The 20,979-nt window shown below is 37.8% G+C and overlaps 1 protein-coding gene across 1 annotated transcript in view; it reads left to right on the plus strand.

Moving 5' to 3' along the window:
- The window catches only part of LOC147286275 (uncharacterized), a 43,484-nt gene extending 26,972 nt beyond the window's left edge, over positions 1-16,512 (plus strand). Inside the window, exons 4-7 of the mRNA XM_086240729.1 lie at positions 10,489-10,652; positions 11,538-12,037; positions 15,022-15,055; positions 15,905-16,512. Coding sequence (XP_086096855.1) covers positions 10,489-10,652; positions 11,538-12,037; positions 15,022-15,055; positions 15,905-16,512 — 1,306 coding nt within the window. The remainder of the gene's footprint in view (positions 1-10,488; positions 10,653-11,537; positions 12,038-15,021; positions 15,056-15,904) is intronic.
- Positions 16,513-20,979: the final 4,467 nt, after the last annotated feature.

The raw sequence follows: 20,979 nt of genomic DNA on the forward strand, positions 1-20,979 counted from the left end.
AAATGAGAGATTCCTTATCCATTTCGACTTCTCGTAATGACCATATTGCCCCTGGGGTCTCCTAGTGTCACTAGGACTCCTTTCCCTAGTCGGGTTAGGTTTCCTAGTTCAACCAGGATTTCCTGTTCGAATCAGGATTTCACATTTCTGGCTCCGCAATGATGGTTCTGGACTTGATGTTTCCTAGTGTGACTAGGAATCCTCATTTGACTAGGATTTCTGCACTTTTCCTGGTTTGACCAGGATTTCACTCGTTTTCCTGGTTTGACCAGGAAATGTCCCAAAATGGCCCCATTTGCTTCTTTTTCTCATTTCTGCTTCATTTGACCTGAAAACACAAAAACAAGACAAGAAACACAAAATAGCGAGTTCTAACACTCTAGGTTAAGGAATTAGTATCATAAAGTGATGCAAAATGCACACTCATCAGCCGCAAGGAACTAGGAAAGGGAAATACCTAGCAGCCGCAAGCTTCAGCCTCCTTGCCTCTCAAGGAATGTTCTCCTATTTAAACCCCCTCCATTCAGAACTTTGAAAATCCTTTTTCTCACCTCCTACTCCAGCCGAAATCTCTTTAGGTCTCTAGTTTATTTTTCTGTTCTAGGTTTTAATTTCAGAATTGAGTTTTGTTTTAGGGAGAGCTAGCCGAAATTGAGAGAGAGAGAGGAGAGGCGTGGAAGCAAGGAAGGAGGACCCCATTGCCGCAAGCCCTAGCTCACCCTAGCCGTGAGCCAATTGCTTGTGGAGGTTGCCTTCTCTCTTGCCTTGCCGCAGCCCTCTCACTTGGTTTCTTTGATTTTTCTTCTAGTTTTCTGATTTCAAGTTAGTTTATGTTGCTGAATTAATTATCTTGTGACTCTGAATTTATTTAATTAAGTTTCTTAATTTCATTAGTTATAGCCTTGGTTCTGATTTTAGTTAGTTGTTTATGTTTATGCAATTTAATTTATGTAATCTAATTTAATTGTTTAGTTGTTACTTTAACTTTGTGTTGCTGATTTAAATTCGTGCATGCATTTAATCTTGTGTACTTTACGTTTCTGATTTCATTTAATTTATGCACTTTAAATTAGTTGTTTAGTTTAGGTTTCTAAGTTTGTTTAATTTGCGTTTCTGATTTCCTTTTGCAAGCATGAATTGGGACTTTGTTTATTTGTTAGTTTCTGTTTTTAATTGTTTTATTTAATTATGTAGGTTAGTTATTCTATCTTGCATGTTAGTCGTAGGTTGATTAATGGATTCGTATGCTTTAACAAATCGTTTATCCGTCTCTTGGTCTGTTAGTTTGATGTTTGCGCATATTAAATTTCCACTATCTATTAGAACCCCCGTCACTAGTTGTTTGCATCCTTTGACTGGCCACCTTAGGGTAATTGCATCTAGTTTATCCGTTAGGTTTAGCTGTGAAATAGTCAAAGACACTAAACCACAAGTAACAAGGGAATAAGGGATTATTCTTGGTAGTGGGGTTGGGCGACCTCTATAAGGAAATAGTCAAAGCTTATATGTTGTGCATGTTTGACGTTCTCATAAAACTTAATGACTCCTGCATGGGTAACAGCTGCCTTAGCTTGAACTAGGGAACATGTACGTTAACTAGCTAAGGAAGGCCCAAGAAGCTCTTAGTTTATGCATTAGGAGAACAATGGCGAGAAAGTAACTAGCCAAACCTTTTTAGCTGTCAAACTTTAATATGTTGTGTTCAAATTAACTGTCATTAGCCTTGGATGGTTATTGCATGCTTATCTGATTTGAAACTGAAAACTTAACATTGCAAGATAGAATAAAGTGTGTGTGCGTGTGGTGATGTGTGCGTGTGTTTCCATCTTTCAAAACCCCCCATTTAGTTATTCTAGTGATTATTTGCACTGATTTGTTGTATATTAACCATTCCCTGTGGGATCGACCTCGTGCTTGTACGCTTTGCTACTGATGCGATTCGTGCACTTGCGAGTAAACTTAGAATGAGATAATTGTTTATTTTGTTCTAAGAAAACACATCAACAATGAAGTCAATTGGGCTTTGGGCCTAGGTGAAGTCGAAATGAGAAGGATGGTGAGATGGTAGCCCATCACGCCATTTCCATGCAGCCCATCCCATTCAGCCATCACGCCAACACCTAAAGCCCATGCGCATGCTAGCTGAATTTAAGCCCATCACGCCACTTGCTTGTTGCAGCAGCCCATTTTCTTTTAATTAAAACCCTAGCTGCACCTTGCCTCCTCCTTGCCTCCCAAGGAATCCTCACCCTACCTCTATAAATATATCTCATTCTCTCATAATTAAAACAATTCATTAGTTCACAAAATTCATAGAACAGAGAGGGAGCAGCCGAATAGAGAGAGAGAGAGAGAGGGTGGCGCCACTTGAGGGAGAAAGAGAGACCTGTTAGGTCCTTAAATGTGTGCATTTTAGGCCCTCTATCTTCATGTATTTAGTACTTAGTCCCTATATTTTGTGTTATTTATTTGTGTTTCTCTCTTTTGTAGGTGGAAAGCCCATAGGTAACAAATGGATGCAAATCATCCCATTTTGAGCTTAAATGAGTATTTGCTGTTTAAAGAGAAGCCCAAGACCAAGAGAGGGTCCAAGAGCATGAAAGAAGTAAAAGCCCAGCCCAAACCATAAGAGAAGTGGCGTGTGTGCTAAGTGAAAGGCTGGCCGCACCTTGCAAAGAATTTCCTTCCAAATTTGGCTCTAAAAATCATATTTTTAATTACCTTATTTATCTCCTTTTAATTTCTGATTTATTGGAGGCTTATTAGGGGAGGAAATCAGCTACATGCAAGTCTATAGGGATCAGCTACACTTACCTATTTAAATCAAACTCTTGCTGAGTTCTAGGTTTCCCAGACTTGGAGAAAAAAATCAGAAAAAGAGAGAGAGGGGCTGTAGCTTGGAGGCGTGAGCTCTCCTAGGGTTTTGGCTTTTCTTCTTCTCTTTTCTTGTAATTTGGAGATGATAAACATGATTTTTTTGAACAAAGAAAACTATCTCTTTTCGTGCTATTTAATCCCTTTCAACTATCTCTTTTCTTGCTGTTTAAAGAGAAACCTAAAATTTTCATCAAACCCTTGGGTTTGGATATTCAAAGTTAAAGCCTTTAAGGCTCCTTCATCTGCAAGAGATATTGAGAAATTTGGGAAACAATTAAACAAAACTGGCCCATCGCATAGAGAAGATTCGACCACCCCTAAGAGGGAATCTGAAAAAACATTGTGTCTACAGTCTCTAACACAAATGAGAACAGAAGTCTTAAGTCCAATTCTTGTTAAATGTTTTACAGCAACCTGTACTAACCCTATATGAAGATATTTAAAATCTCTTTTTTATGCTCCTTAAGCATTATGGTGAAAACAACTGAAAATTTTCATGAGCATCAGAAATAGCAACAGTTCTTTCACAAGTTTTAATAATATAATCACTTTTGAAAGAAAATGAAGGCATGAATAGCCTAAATTATATCAACCAAATTGATAAGGTCTTTTCCCAAAGATGGTTTGTTGAAATAAACATTTTGATAAACCAAAATTATGAATTTTCAACTACAGCCTTAATGGACTCAAGAGCAGATTTGAACTGCTTAAAAGAAGACTTAGTTCCAACTAAATATTTCTCAAAAACTACCTAAACCTTAAATGCAGCCAATGGAAAAAGGATGCAGATAGATTACAAGTTGTCAAATGCAGCAGTTTGCAATGGTGGGATTTGCCTAGAAACACCCTTTCTGATGGTAAGAGACCTTTCTCAAAATTGTATTCTTGGCACTCTTTTTCTAAATATGCTCTATCCTATGCAGGTTACAGAAGCAGAAATTGAAGCTTCAATTAAAGGTTCCATTATAAGGCAGTAGTTTATCGAATGTACTACAAGGCTATGAATACTTTGTGCCCCGAATCTCATAACCTAGAATCCAAAGGTAAGACCACTTTGTTTCAGGCAAACTTAGGAAAGGCTAATGTAGTCGTGCCTAAACCATTATGTGGAATGAAATTTCTTTCCTTGAATGATGGACACTTCAGAACCAAGTGCCCATTCGACCTTTAGAAAACCAAGATGTCGAACAAATCTGATGAGTGTTCATATTACGTTATTTTATGATACTAACTCCCTAACCTAGAGTGTTAGAACTTGATACTTTTTATGTCTGTTGTCTTGTTTTTGTGTTTTTAGGGTAAATGAAGTAATGATGGAGAAAGAAGCTAAATGAGGCTATTTTGAGCTAAAAATGGAAGAAATGGGAAAAAAATCTTGAGGGAATCTACTAGAAGGATCTGGAATCTGGAAGAAATCTTTAGAGAATCTCAGATATAATTTTTTCGAGAATCTTTTTGGTCAAGGTTGACTTTTGGTCAAAGTCAATGGTCAACCGTGCCACATCATCACATGACATGGACTACACATGCAGCCCATGCACTATGGGCCATGCGCATAACCCTAGCCCAAAGGATCAAGGCCATGCGCCTATTACCAGCCCAATTAGAGGAAGCCTAAGTTGTGCCATTCCAAGGTCCAAGAGCCCAAGTCATACAGCCATGCGCAAGCCATGCATCCCATGCAAGCCCATGCGCCTAAACCTAGCAGCCCAAGTCCATCACGCCATGCAAAGAGAAAGCCCAAGGAATCCTAGCTGAAAAGAAGTCAAAACCCTGGAAAATAGAGCACCAATTTCGACAGCAATTTTGTAATTCTCCAGAGAGAACCAGGTAGTATGCCATATATGGTTGGAAAGATACAGATGTTAGCTTCGCAGGGAATTTTACGGATTTTGATTCCAAGTTTTCTAACTCAAGATATGGCCATTTTAGTGGAGGTAGCGCAGCAGTTCCGCGAGCTGAAAATAAGTTACTCCCAAAAAGAGCCCAAATCAGCCCAAAGCTCACTTTTGGCCGAAAATTAGAAATCTTATGGAGCAAGAAATTCACTTAAGCCCATGTTCTTTTAATGAAACCCTAGCCGCACCTTGTCTTCTCCTTGCCTCCCAAGGAATCCTCACCTCACCTCTATAAATATATCATATTCTCTCATTGTTTAGGGTTCCTATATTTTTATATTTTCAGAATTCAGAGAGAGAGGGGAGGCCGAATTTCAGAGAGAGAGAGTGAGAGGGTGGCGCCACTTGAGGGAGAATGAGAGACCATGTGCCGCAGCCCTAGCTCACCTTTGCCGTGAGCCTCCTTACTGCTATGTCTCTCCTCTTCTTCTTTCCTGTGCCGCTGCCACCCTCCTGTGATGTTCTTTGTTTTTCTTTTGATTTTCTTCTTTTTATGTAGTTAATTAGTTTGTTCTTGCTTTCATTGTGGATTTAATTATTATAATGGAAGTTAGATTTTTTTTTATTTTCTTTATTATTATGTTTTGAGTTTTTTTTATTGCTTTGCTAAGATGGATGATGAAACTTTAATTATGAGTTATGCAATGGTGACACTTGTGATTTAATTTGATGCATGTAGTAAATCCTTGATCTCTAGTAAAATTGATTCTATTTGTTTGCACCCTTTGACTAGCTACCTTAGGGTAATTGCATCTTGATTATGTTGTGAAATTAAATATGCTCAAAAGGTTGATAATTTCAATTGGCAGCAAGTGGGTATCTTAAGAACGTACTCATGAGAAAAGGGATCATAAATGACATACAGTACATTAATTTAGAGCTATGCGCTATGTGTTTATCGTTTTTACAAAACTTAATGACTCTTGTATGGTTAACATGCGCCTAGGGAATGCCTAACAAAACTCTTAGGACACATGCAAGTTAACTGACTAGGGGAGGCCTAAGAAGCTCTTAGTATATGCATAAGGAGAACAATGGTTAGGAGTGTCCTCAAAAAGGCCTTCGGCTGATAAACTTTATTACATTTACGCATTATCTTGAATTGCTTGGTTGTATTTCCATCAATTGGTGTGGATTTTGACTTCTTAGCATTGCAATTGTTTATGTTTGTGTGGTGTGTGTGAGTTTCACAATCTACAAACCCCCATGCCGTGTGTGTGTGTTTTGTGAATCTAATTGGTAAGTTGAATTGGTTTGATGTGTATTTACCTATTCCTCATGAGATCGACCTCATACTTATACGCTATGCTTATATGAGTGATTCGTATACTTGCGAGCTACAACTTGGTATTCGTTTCTAAATTCCAAGTAAAACAAGTTGTACAAAAAGGAGCAACAAGTTTTTGGCGCCGTTGCCGGGGAATGGTGCTAAATATCATCCAATTGGTTTTACTTATCATTAGAATTAGGTTAGGTGATTTGTTTTTATTTCTAGTTTTTTTTCTTAGGTTTTAATAATGCTATTTTCTACTTTAATTCTTATTCTAACCAATTATTGTTTTTGAGAGTTTTTGGAAGGTTCAAAGAGTCCATGAAGGATGGCGAGCTTTCCAAAGCCGAGAGCAAGAAAGAGAAGAAGAGGACATTTGAGTAGACGATTGGTAACGTCTGGCTGAAGACGTACAAACTTAGCGTTGTTTGGGATGCAACCCAAAGCTTTTGAAGAAATCAAAGGAGTGAGTCGAGAAGACCAAGGACGCCGCGCCTTTGCTTTGAGGATCATGGTGGCTGTGCATTAATTGAGCCATGCTTGCAATCCAAGTACACAATTTCTTTCATTTTTGCTTCATTTGACTAATTTTTAGTTGTCATTATTTTTGGTTTTGTTGGATAGTTGTTTTGATTCCCTTACTTAAATTGATCATGCATGTTTGTTATTTATTTCACATTGAGGACAATGTGTCATTTAAGTTTGGGGAGAAAGGCAATTTCTTTGCTTGTAGGTTTCTAGGTTTTTCTAAAAAAAATAAAAAATTTCTTTTTGTTTGTTTTCAATTAGGGTCTCAACACCCACAACAAAATGCAATTCTCTAAGATTCATTCCACTCTAATGATGGAGTTGAATCCTTAGAACCTTGTTGCGACATTGTTTTAAATAAAAACAAAGTTTTGAGTCTTCTTGTTTTAATTGTGGTTTTAAAGTCCCCAACAAGTTGATTGATTGTTTATGGTCATTGAGAAGCATGTTTAGCATTGTTGTATATGATATGTGTTCTTCTTTTTCTAATATTGTTCCATAACCTATTTTATGATTCTATGTGATTAGGTCTTCTTTTCATAAGTTTGAGTTATGATTTGCATGATTTAGTGATTCATATACATTTTAGAGTAGACTTATATGACCTAAGTGAGCTTTTGTGCCTTGTCCTTCATTTGTTGAGTGTTGTACATCACTCTATTTCTTTCTTGTCATTTAAGTCGTTGTGTGATCTCATTATTCATTCTTTTGATCAAATGCTTGAAATACACATGATTTGAATCAATGAACTAGAACTTCTCTCTTATTCTATGCAAAGCATGTTTATAACTACATGGAACCTAGGAAATGATTTTAGGCCCTGTTTGTTGTATTTTTAACCTTTAGTTAACCCTTTACTTTCTAACCCTAGTTTAACCTTAAGTTTGGGGGAGTTACATCCCTTGACCTAATTATTCTTTTATCTATGGTGTTGCATTGATTTGTGACTTTGGAGGTTGAAGAAAAGTGTTCATGCATAGCTTGAAACAAAAGAAAATGAAAAGTGCTACAAAAGTGTGTATGCCGTACCCTAAAAAAATAAAAAAAAAAGCGAAGTGTAAGGGACGGTTCCAAAAGAAAAAAAAAATGAAATGATCAAGCTATGTAGTGCAATTGTGCAAGGTATGCCTCTAAGAGTTGTGTTGGTTGCAATCTCATAGATCTGACCCTTTGTTGTATACCCTTTTCATTGTTTATATCTCACCTAACCCAAGCTAACCCTTTTGAAAGTCCTAATTGACCTTAGGAGAAATGTGGTTCTTGATGTGGAGTGTAGATGAGAGAGGAGCATATGATTTTTTATTTTATTTCGAGTATTTTGATATTCCTTTTATGAGATCATGTTTCCTTTCAAATGTGTCTTTGTTTCATGCTAATATGTGAGCTATTTGTCTTTGATTACATAACCTCTCTCACATATACTTATGAGTGCACGAATCAACCCAATTCTTGAGTGCTTATTGTTGAGAGTATGCCTTGGTGAGGATTGGAGTTGAATCTATTTTGTATATGTTGATCTATTCCTTGCTTTTCTAACACTTGGGTTATGAAGAGAATGACCTATATGCACAATGGAGGAGTAAGGTATGTTATTTGAAGCATTATTAGAATTTGAAGAATGAATGTTATATATGTCTTGCTCTACTATGTTATTGTTGGTCATACTCATGATGTCAGTTGTTGGGAAAGTAAATTAGTTTGTTTTTGAGTTTCTGAGTCTTTTCTTTATTTTTTTTGCTCGAGGACTAGCAAAGTCTAAGTTTGGGGGTGTGATGAGTGTTCATTTTACGTTATTTTATGATACTAACTCCCTAACCTAGAGTGTTAGAACTCGATATTTTTGTGTCTGTTGTCTTGTTTTTGTGTTTTTAGGTTAAATGAAGTAATGATGGAGAAAGAAGCTAAATGAGGCTATTTTGAGCTAAAAATGGAAGAAATGTGAAAAAGAATCTTGAGGGAATCTGCTAGAAGGATCTAGAATCTGGAAGGAATCTTTAGAGAATCTCAGATATAATCTTTTGGGGAATCTTTTTTGTCAAGGTTGACTTTTGGTCAAAGTCAATGGTCAACCGTGCCACATCATCACATGACATAGACTACACATGCAGCCCATGCACTATGGGCCATGCGCATAACCCTAGCCCAAAGGACCAAGGCCATGCGCCTATTGCCAGCCCAATTGGAGGAAGCCGAAGTTGTGTCATTCCAAGGTCCAAGAGCCCAAGTCATACAGCCATGCGCAAGCCATGCATCCCATGCAAGCCCATGCGCCTAAACCTAGCAGCCCAAGTCTATCACGCCATGCAAAGAGAAAGCCCAAGGAATCCTAGCTGAAAAAGAAGTCAAAACCCTGGAAAATAGAGCACCAATTTCGACAGCAATTCTGTAATTCTCCAGAGAGAACCAGGTAGCATGCCATATATGGTTGGAAAGATACAGATGTTAGCTTCGCAGGGAATTTCACTGATTTTGATTCCGAGTTTTCTAACTCAAGATATGGCCATTTTAGTGGATGTAGTGCAGCAATTCCGCGAGTTGAAAATAAGTTACACCCAAAAAGAGCCCAAATCAGCCCAAGACCCACTTTTGGCCGAAAATTAGAAGTCTTAAGGAGCAAGAAATTCACTTAAGCCCATGTTCTTTTAATGAAACCCTAGCCGCACCTTGTCTTCTCCTTGCCTCCCAAGGAATCCTCACCTCACCTCTAGAGAGAGGGGGGGAGGCAGAATTTCAGAGAGAGAGAGTGAGAGGGTGGCGCCACTTGAGGGAGAATGAGAGACCATGTGCCGCAGCCCTAGCTCACCTTTGTCGTGAGACTCCTTGCTGCTATATCTCTCCTCTTCTTCTCTCTTGTGCCGCTGCCACCCTCCTGTGATGTTCTTTGTTTTTCTTTTGATTTTCTTCTTTTTTCTGTAGTTAATTAGTTTGTTCTTGCTTTCATTGTGGATTTAATTATTATAATGGAAGTTAGATTTTTTTTATTTTCTTTATTATTATGTTTTGAGTTTTTTTTATTGCTTTGTTAAGATGGATGATGAAACTTTAATTGTGAGTTATGCAATGGTGACACTTGTGATTTAATTTGATGCATGTAGTAAATCCTTGATCTCTAGTAAAATTGATTCTATTTGTTTGCACCCTTTATGAGTCAAAGGAATACTTCTAAAAGAGAATGGTTTGAGCAAACCTTTTGCTCAGCACAGAAAGAAGTTTTACATAGAGCCTACAATGCTAATATAACAAGACATAGGAGGCATATAGCTTTCTTTGTTTGGTTCGAAGGATTCGCCAGAAGAAACAAGTTAGAAGAATATGAGAAAGTCATTAATACTTTAGAAAGTTCCTTCAAGAATTACATGACAAAAAAAGGAAAAATGGTAAGGTCAATACACCCACCAGCAGAAGCCTTAGATGTTAATGGAGGAACAGCTTCTCCATTTAAAGTTGATCAGTTGTCAAGAGTTGACAAAGTTACTACAGAACATTTGGGGAATGTTCTGTCTCAAGGAAATTACACTAATTTGTATCTACAATCCTTAGGAGCCCAAACCTCTAGGATAGAGGATTCAATTAAAAAATTAAACCCCAAAGAAATTACTTTCAAGGCAGAAAGTTCAAAATCCCTTAACCAACCTAGGGAGTAATGCTCAAACCACCACCAAAATTAGAAAATTACAAAATGAAAGAACCAATCACTCAACAGAAAGATGTGATGGAAGAGATAGTTGAAAGGCTGTCTAAATTAGATATAAAGAAGGGTCCAATTGTTAATGTCTTATCTAAAGAAGAATCAGAAATAGAAGATTTACGATAAGTTTTCTTAAATCAGCCAGAAGAATCTCATCCCCAAGTAAACAAAATATCTTTTAAAAGAAACCCAATACCTATAGCCCTTACCCGAAATTATTATCACAGGCCAACACCTGTTGATATGGGATTCAAAGACAACTTTCACTATGACTCAGCAAGCTTTGACGCTGGGTCTATAGTTGAATGGAATATCGATGGCCGAACTGAATACCAAATAGTTGATACTATTCGCCAGATGTTGATGTATGCTATAGCATGGAAAGCTGCAGGTATTTCAGATAGCTAGGTGGCTTCAGCCATCGTCACGGGATTCTCAGGTCAATTAAGAGAATGGTGGGATTTCTTAAAGGAAGAAACCAGAAACAAAATCCTTTATGCAACAAAAAGAATCATAAAAACAGAACATGGGATGGAAGTAGAAGGTCAAGAGGAGGATGGGGTAAACACCTTGGTTTGCACTATTACTCTTCATTTTGTAGGAACAATAGATCTGCAGCATGATAGGTCTAGAGAGGTTCTGATGAACCTAAAATGTTCTAGTTTGTCCCAATTCAGATGGTACAAATATGTTTTTCTTGCCAAAGTCTTTACTAGAGACGATTGCCATCAAGAATTTTGGAGAGAAAAATTTGTTTCTGGTCTTCCCCCGTTATTTGCTGAAAAGGTTAGGACCAGGCTTAAAAAAAAGAATGGAGGAAGAATTCCTTATGGGCATATTACTTTTGGAGGTTTAATATCTGAAATTTGTGCTGAAGGTCTAGCCTTATGTACAGACATGAAGTTAAAGAAACAGTTAGAAAAGTAAAAATCCTCTAGAGGAAAGGAAATGGGAGATTTCTGTGATCAGTTTGGATTTTCCAAATTACCAAAAACTTTAAAAAGAAAAACTAAATCAGGAGGTAAAACCTATAGAAGATACCCAAGGCATAAGCAAGCCTGGAAAGATGATCTCAAAGATGACTTATTCCGTAAAAGAAATGAAAGATCTTCAAAAAATAAATCCAAATTTAAAAACAGGAAACCAACAACTTGTTTTAAATGTGGAAAAGTTGGGCATTATAAGAATGACTGCAGGGTTAAAGACAAGATTGGCGCCCTCCAAATAGACGAAGATCTAAAAGAAGGACTTCTTAATATTTTCCTCAATTCATAAGACTCCTCGAGCGAGGAAGTTCTTGGCTTAGAAGACAGCGAAGAAGAAGGCTCGACAAGTTCAAGCAGCCAAGATTCAGAAACAAATTGCATCTGTAAAAGGGTAAAGAGTATGAAGGTAAGTGTTTTAACTAGTCAAGACAACCTTCTTTTAGACCTTATTGATAAAATAGAAGATCCTGCCCAAAAAAGAATTGCCCTAGAACAATATCTAGGAATGATTAAAGAACCACAAAAGAGAAAAGAAAATGCTTTCACTTCCCCTATTGAACCATACAATTTCCAAAGCATTTTAGAAAGATTAAGTGCTTCCAAAAACAGAGTCAGTCAAGAAACAACAATTCCGGATCTTAAGAGAGAAATGCAGCAAGTTAAAGAGGAAATCAAAGACTTAAAAGGAAGAGTCAATGCCATGGAATTGTCCAAACTCTCAGAACACTTCGAAGAACAAGGATCCGAAGATGAATTCTCCGAAGAGATAGAAAGAATCAAAGGGAAAAAGGTAAGAGATTCTGACTTAGAAAATGAAGGAATGACTAGCCTAAATTATATCAACCAAATTGATAAGGTCTTTTCCCAAAGATGGTTTTTTGAAATAAACATTTTGATAAACCAAAATTATGAATTTTCAACTACAGCCTTAATGGACTCAGGAGCAGATTTGAACTGCTTAAAAGAAAGCTTAGTTCTAACTAAATATTTCTCAAAACCTACCCAAACCTTAAATGCAGCCAATAGAAAATGTTGATGTGTTTTCTTAGAATAAAATAAGCAATTATCTCATTCTAAGTTTACTCGCAAGTGCACGAATCGCATCAGTAGCAAAGCGTACAAGCACGAGGTCGATCCCACAGGGAATGGTTAATATACAACAAATCAGTGCAAATAATCACTAGAATAACTAAATGGGGGGTTTTGAAAGATGGAAACACACGCACACATCACCACACGCACACACACTTTATTCTATCTTGCAATGTTAATTTTCAGTTTCAAATCAGATAAGCATGCAATAACCATCCAAGGCTAATGACAGTTAATTTGAACACAACATATTAAAGTTTGACAGCTAAAAAGGTTTGGCTAGTTACTTTCTCGCCATTGTTCTCCTAATGCATAAACTAAGAGCTTCTTGGGCCTTCCTTAGCTAGTTAACCTACATGTTCCCTAGTTCAAGCTAGGGCAGCTGTTACCCATGCAGGAGTCATTAAGTTTTATGAGAACGTCAAACATGCACAACATATAAGCTTTGACTATTTCCTTATAGAGGTCGCCCAACCCCACTACCAAGAATAATCCCTTATTCCCTTGTTACTTGTGGTTTAGTGTCTTTGACTATTTCACAGCTAAACCTAACGGATAAACTAGATGCAATTACCCTAAGGTGGCCAGTCAAAGGATGCAAACAACTAGTGACGGGGGTTTTAATAGATAGTGGAAATTTAATATGTGCAAACATCAAACTAACAGACCAAGAGACGGATAAACGATTTGTTAAAGCATACGAATCCATTAATCAACCTACAACTAACATGCAAGATAGAATAACTAACCTACATAATTAAATAAAACACATAAATAAAAGAAAACAGCAACAAATAAATGAAATCCCAATTCATGATTGCAAAAGGAAATCAGAAACGCAAATTAAACAAACTTAGAAGCATAAACTAAACAACTAATTTAAAGTGCATAAACTAAATGAAATCAGAAACGCAAAACACACAAGATTAAACGCATGCACTAATTAAAAATCAGAAACTTAAAGCAACTGAAACAACTACACAATTAAATTAGATTACATAATTGAAATTGCATAAACATAAATAACTAAATAAATTCAGAACCAAAGCTATAAAAGAAATAAAGAGACAATTAAATAAAACAGCAAATTAATTAAATAAAATCAGAAACATAATCAAACAATAAGAATAGAAACTAGAATGAAAAGGAAAACAAAAATCAGAGGTGCAACAAATGGGGGCTGCGGCAAGGAGAGAAGAAGAAGGAGGCACCTAGCACAAGCAATTGGCTCACGGCAAGGTGAGCTTGGGCTTGCGGCAGCAGGTGATCCTTCCCTCTCAATGTCACGCCACCCTCTTCCTAAACCTCTCTCTGAATTCGGCTCACCTTACAAGAATGAAAGTCTGAAACTAAAACCCTAAATCAGCAAAATAAAACTAAGAGAGAGAAGAGAGAATTCGGCTGAACCTAGGAGGAGTAAAAAGTGTCTCTAAAAGTCTGAATGAGGGGATTTAAATAGGAGAACATTCCTTGAGAGGCAAGGAGGCTGAAGCTTGCGGCTGCTAGGGTTTCCCTTTCCTAGTTGCTTGCGGCTTCAGCTAGGGCTAGCTGGACTAGGCCTTGCGTGTTGGGCTGCTTGGGTTTGGGCTTGAGTGGCTCACGCCTAGCCTAGCTAGGGTCCCTCCTTGGAGCATGGGCTGGTAGTCTTGGGCTTTGGGCTTGCATGTTGGGCTTCCATGTTGGGCTTCAGTAGCTTGCACAAGATGGGCTAGGGTTTCACTCCATGGGCTTCCACCTTGGGCTTGTCACCTTGGGCTTGCGCAAGGCCTCTTGTCTTGCTAGGGTTTGCATGGCATGCATGCGCATGCATGGGCTGCCATCTTCCTCCTTGCGTGTGGCTTTTGGGCTGCTAGGGTTTGGGCCCATGCATGTGCATGTATGGCCCACTTGGTTCGGCATCCCTAGGGCCCATGGGCCCTCCACTTTTGACTTCCCATTTTGCCCCTCATTTCCATTTGAATTCAAATTCATTTCTTCCCTCCATTCATTTCCATTTGAATTCAAATTCATTTCTTCCCTCCATTCATTTCCATGGATTTCCACCACCTTCTGGAAGCTTCTGGAACCTTGAAAAACATTTCCTGGTGCCACTAGGATTTCTTGGAAATGAGAGATTCCTTATCCGTTTCGACTTCTCGTAATGACCATATTGCCCCTGGGGTCTCCTAGTGTCACTAGGACTCCTTTCCCTAGTTGAGTTAGGTTTCCTAGTTCAACCAGGATTTCCTGTTCAGATCAGGATTTCACATTTCTGGCTCCGCAATGATGGTTCTGGACTTGATGTTTCCTAGTGTGACTAGGAATCCTCATTTGACTAGGATTTCTGCACTTTTCCTGGTTTGACCAGGATTTCACTCGTTTTCCTGGTTTGACCAGGAATTGTCCCAAAATGGCTCCATTTGCTTCTTTTTCTCATTTCTGCTTCATTTGACCTGAAAACACAAAAACAAGACAAGAAACACAAAATAGCGAGTTCTAACCCTCTAGGTTAAGGAATTAGTATCATAAACTGATGCAAAATGCACACTCATCAGAAAAAGGATGCAGATAGATTACAAGTTGTCAAATGCAGCAGTTTGCAATGGTGGGATTGGCCTAGAAACACCCTTTCGGATGGTAAGAGACCTTTCACAAAATTGTATTCTTGGCACTCCTTTTCTAAACATGCTCTATCCTATGCAGGTTACTGAAGCAGGAACTGAAGCTTCAATTAAAGGTTCCATTATAAGATTTCGATTTATCTAGGAACCCCATGTTAAATATATCAATGTCATCAAAGATAAGATCAAAGAAAAAGAAAGGTTTCTCTTTTCCTTAAAAGAAGAAGTCCAGTATAAACATACTGAACAGATCCTTATTACTCCTCAAGCCCAAAATCTGGTAAAAGCAATTGAAGAGACTCTAAAAAAAGAAATATGTGCTGATTTACCTAATGCTTTTTGGAATAGGAGACGGCACATAGTAACTTTACCTTATGAGCCAGATTTTGAAGAATCTATGATCCCTACCAAAGCAAGGCCCATACAAATGAATAGCACCCATTTAGAATTATGCAGAGAAGAGATAAATGATCTCTTAAAGAAAGGATTAATCAGAAAGAGTTCTGCTCCATAGAGTTGTCCTGCCTTTTATGTTGAAAAGGCCGCAGAAATCGAGAGAGGAGTACCCAGGTTAGTAATTAACTATAAGCCACTTAACAAAGTCCTAAGATGGATCAGGTATCCTTTACCAAATAAAAGGGATTTGTTAAGTAGATTTTACAATTCAACTATCTTCTCAAAATTTGACATGAAATCTGGAAATTGGCAGATCCAGATTAAAGAAGAAGAAAAATACAAAACTGCTTTCACAGTTCCTTTTGGCCATTAAGAGTGGAATGTAATGCCATTTGGTCTTAAAAATTCTCCCTTAGAATTCCAAAATATTATGAATGAAATTTTTAATCCTTACTCTTCATTCACAATTGTTTACATTGATGATGTTTTGGTTTTCTCAAACTCGTTTGAACAGCATGTCAAACATCTAAAACTATTTCAAAAAATTATTATGGATGTTGGTCTTGTAGTCTCCGCCAAGAAAATGGAGATTTTCCAGGTAAAGATTAGGTTTTTAGGCCATAACATCTTCCATGGCACTATAATTCCAATCAATAGAGCAATTGTCTTCGCAGAAAAGTTCCCTGATGAACTTAAAGAAAAAACCCAGCTTCAAAGGTTTTTAGGAAGTCTAAACTACATAGCAGTCTTCTACAAAGATCATGCTAAAGATAGCAAATTATTATACCAAAGGTTGAAGAAAAATCCATCACCATGGACCAAAGACCATACTCGGGCGGTCCAAAACCTTAAAGCCAAAGCAAAAGAGCTTCCATGTCTTTCAATACCTATTCCAGAGGCTTTCAAAATAGTCGAGACTGATGCCTCAGAACAAGGGTATGGTAGAATCTTTAAACAAAGGATTAATGGTAAGGAGCAACTGGTAAGATTTACTTCTAGTAATTGGAAGCAGGCTCAGCAAAATTATTCCACAATTAAAAAGGAAATTCTTGCTATTGTTCTTTGTATAACTAAATTTGAAAGTGATCTCCTAAATCAATCATTCTTAATTAGAGTAGATTGTAAAGCAGCTAAAGATGTTTTAACTAAAGATGTTAGAAATATAACTTCTAAATAAATTTTTGCTAGATGGCAGGCCATATTATCTGCTTTTGACTTCCAAATTGAATATATAAAAGGAGAAAATAATTCTCTCCCAGATTTCCTGACTCATGAATTTTTACAGGGGAAGGATAAGCAGGATGAACAGAACACCTTGTTGTATGTTTTCCTAGAGCAAATTAAATAACCTTTTCTGAGCTCTAGGTTAACTCGCAAGTGCACGAATCGCGGAGTAGTAAAGCTTACAAATACGAGGTCGATCCCACAGGGAATTGTACTAGTGTTATGATCACTAACTTAATTAATTCAATTAAATCAACTCTAACTCACACACGCAAATGGGGGTTTTGATTGGTTTTTGAGACTAGACAAACTAACAGATAAATGAAAAAACTTTAAAATAACAACTGAATGAATTTGGATAAAACAATAATAAAGAAACACTAGGGGTCAGAATCCACCACTAGCATACCATTCACTCTACTATGGATATTAACAATCAATATATAAACATGTCAACAAAGTTCGTCTACTAAAAGGTTTGGCTAGTTACTTTTAGCAATTACTCCCCTTACTGTGCATAAACTAAGAGCTTCTTGGGCCTTCCTTAGCCAGTTAACTTGCATGTTCCCTAGTTCTAAGCTAAGGCAGCTGTTACCCATGCAAGAGTCGTTACGATCTATGAGAGTGACAAACACATAGCGCATAGCTCCAAATTAATGTACCCTATGTCCTCTATGATCCCTTTTCTCATGAATATTATCTTAGGATATCCACTTGTTGCCTATTGAAACTATCATCCTTTCGAGCTTATTTAGTTTCACAACATATATCTAGATGCATGCAACCTAAGGTGATCAGTCAAAGATGCGAAACAAATAGATTCAATTTAAACAGAGATCCAAGATTTGTCAACATGTAAATAATTAAAATATCAATAATCCATAGTGAGAGTAAGCAGCATCGCTAGGGCTTCATCCTAGCCCTAGCCCAATATTCAGTTACACATAATTAAAATCATAAATAAACAGAACATAATTAAACAATTAAAATAAAAGGAAGGGAGGAAGAAATCAAGCCACGAATGATGGAGTGGAGGTGCGGCTGCAAGGTGACAGCGTGATGGGCTGCTGCTCGGCCTTGGGCTCCACGGCAAAGAGGTGGTGGTGCTCGGCAAGATGGTGGCAGCAAGAAGGTGGCACGGCTGAAGGTTGGTGGCTGCGGCTTGGCTTCCTTTCCCTCTGTCAACTCAGCACCCAATAAAAGAAACACAATGAGAGGGGCTGGGGGTGCTCGGCCACAAGAGAGAAGAAGAAAACAAAGAGAAGGGAGAGAGTGTGGCTGCGGCTAGAGAAGAACAAGAGAGAAGGTGGCTGCTAGGGGTTGCGGCCAGAAAATAAGAAAAAGAAAAAGAGAGAGAAGGCAAGGGTGTGCGGCAGGGAAAAGAAAAGAAAAACTAACTAGGGTTTCTGAAAAATAAAAGAGAAGAGACCAAACTTCAGAACGGAACCCCTTTTCTGATTTTTAGAGATATATTTATAGAGGGAAGTGGGGCTGAGATTTCTCTTTCTCTTCAATGTGGGATAAGTGCATTCCTTGCACACCAAGGCTTATAATTTTCGGCCAAGCATGGGCCTTGGGCTGATTTGGGCTCTTTTTGGGCGTAACTCCTCTTTCAGCTCGCGGAACTGCTGCGCTACCTCCACTAAAATGGCCATATCTTGAGCTAGAAAACTCGGAATCGAAATCCGTAAAATTCCCTGCGAAGCTAACATCCGTAGCTTTCCAACCATATATGGCATGCTACCTGATTCATTCTGGAGAATTACAGAATTGCTGTCGAAATTGGTGCTCTATTTTCCAGGGTTTTGACTTCTTTTTTCAGCTAGGATTCCTTGGGAGGCAAGGACAAGAAAGATGCGGCTGCTGCTAGGGTTAGGGAAGGCTTTGGGCTTGCGGCAAGGCTTTGGCTTTGGGCTTAAGTGACACACACCAGCCCCCTAGGGTTTAGTGCATGCGCATTGGGCTTCATCTTGGGCTGGTGCATGCATGCATGCATAGCCCCTCAGATTTCGGCATTTGCATAGGCCCATGGCCCATTTGACTTGTTGACTTTTCATAGTTGACCCTTGACCATTAACTTTGACTTCCCATTTTGCCCCTCATTTCCATTTGAATTCGAATTCATTTCTTCCCTCCATTTATTCCCATGGATGTCCACCACCTTCTAGAAGCTTCTGGAACCTTGACTTTGTAGAGTTGACTTTGACCAACATTTCCTAGTGTGACTAGGATTTCTTGTAAATGAAGGATTCCTTATCCATTTCGACTTCTCGTAATGACCATATTGCCCCTGGGGTCTCCTAGTGTGACTAGGGCTCCTTTCCCTAGTTGGGTTAGGTTTCCTAGTTCAACCAGGATTTCCTGTTCCAATCAGGATTTCTCATTTCTGGCTCCGCAATGATGGTTCTGAACTTGATGTTTCCTAGTGTGACTAGGAATCCTCATTTGACTAGGATTTCGGCCCCTTTCCTGGTTTGACCAGGATTTCTCTTGTTTTCCTAGTTTGACTAGGAAATGTCTAAAAATGGTCCTTTTGGCTTCTTTTCTCTTCTTTGCTCATTTTATCCTATAAAAACAAAAACAAACTAACACACAAAATATCGAGTTCTTGCACTCTGAGTTAGGGAGTTAGTATCATAAAATAGTGTAAAATGAGCACTCAACACACCCCCAAACTTAGATTTTGCTAGTCCTCGAGCAAAAAGAATAAAGAAAAGACTCAAGGCAGACTCAAAACATCCCAACACATGACTTCATAAGCACAGCCATAAATAGCATAGTCAAGCAAGATACATATAGAATTTATTCCTCAATCTCTAATAATGCTTCAATTAACATACCTTACTCCTCCATGAAATATATAGACCATCCTTGACACAAACCCAAGTGGTTAGACAAACAAGACTAAATCAGCATACACAAAATAGATTCAACTCCAATTCTCACTAAGGCATACTCTCAACAGTAAAACGCTCAGATATTGGGTTAACACGTGCACTCAAGTATATGTGAGAGATGATATGATAAACAAATACAAAAAGCTCACATATTAATCATGAAAGAAAGGCACAAAGAAACAAAAACATTGATCTCAATAGAAGGAATTAAAATACTTGGAATAGAATCAATAACCATAAGCTTCCCTTTTATCTAGACTCCACATAATGAACCACAATTCTCCCAAGATCAAATAGGACTTTTTTTTTTTTTAGGTTGTAATGGAGGCTTAGGTTAGGATAAGGTATTGAAATGAAAGGGAGAACAAAGGGCTACAGACTATGGATTTGCACAATGAAATCAATAGAGGCATTCTTTGCATAATTTGTACTCATAGCTCAAATTCGAACACCTTTCCACTTCCATCTTTTGAAATCGTCCCTTCCCTTTGATTTTTGATTCTTGATTTTTTTTTTTTTTTTGGGAAAGGAAACGACAAACAATCTTAAACACAATTTCTTTTCCTTTTTCATCGAGCTATGCATAGACATTTCTTTTCAACCTCACATTTTCACCAACTCCATGCAAATTCATAGGTAAGGTAAACGGGTAGAGGAGTGAAACTCCCCCAAACTTAGGGTTTGGTATAGGGGTAAACAAAGAAAAGGTCATTAGGCTCAAAATGTTTGACTAGGGTTATAACATAGGGTAGGCTTTAGGCTATGGGTTAAAAACAAACAAGGCCTAATATCATCTCCTAAGATTTATGTAGTTATATCCATGCTTTGCATAGAATAAGAGAGAAGTTCTAGCTCTTTGATTCACAATTATATTCCAAGTACTTAATCAAAAGAAAGAATAATGAGATCACAACGACTTTATATGACAAGAAAATATTAGAGTAATGTTAACACTCAAGAATTGAAGTACATGGCTCAAAAGCTCACTTTGGTCATACAAGTCTACTCTATTAAGTATATGCATCTCTAAGCATGCAAGTCATCACTTAAGCTCATGAAAACAAGGCCACAAGTCCATAGAGTTGTAAAGCATGTTACGAAACAATACTAGATAAAGAAGAATACATACTATATATACAAGCTAGACATGCTTATAACAACCATACATAATGAAATCAATTAGTTGGGGACTCAAGACCTAAAACAAACAAAAACACTCAAAAAAAAAATTTTTTTTTTTTTAAATGCAATGCATTCCCCACCCCCAAACTTAAAAGAAACATTGTCCTCAATGTTAAATGAAAGACAAATGTAATGCACAATATAATAAACAGGGGAAGGGAAAAACAATAAATAAAACAAATCTACTTAAATGAGCGAAAAGAGGGTGAAAACGTACCTTGGCTGGTGTGAAAAGGCTCGCCCATGCATAAGTACCAAATCACCTCCTCGTCGTCATCCATCCCTTGGGTTGCCTCCCAAGAAGCGCTAAGTTTCACGTCTTCAGCCAGACCTAGTCTTGT

This window comes from Dryas octopetala, chromosome 4 (assembly GCF_963921425.1).
Source record: "Dryas octopetala chromosome 4, drDryOcto1.1, whole genome shotgun sequence".
NCBI lineage: Eukaryota > Viridiplantae > Streptophyta > Magnoliopsida > Rosales > Rosaceae > Dryas > Dryas octopetala.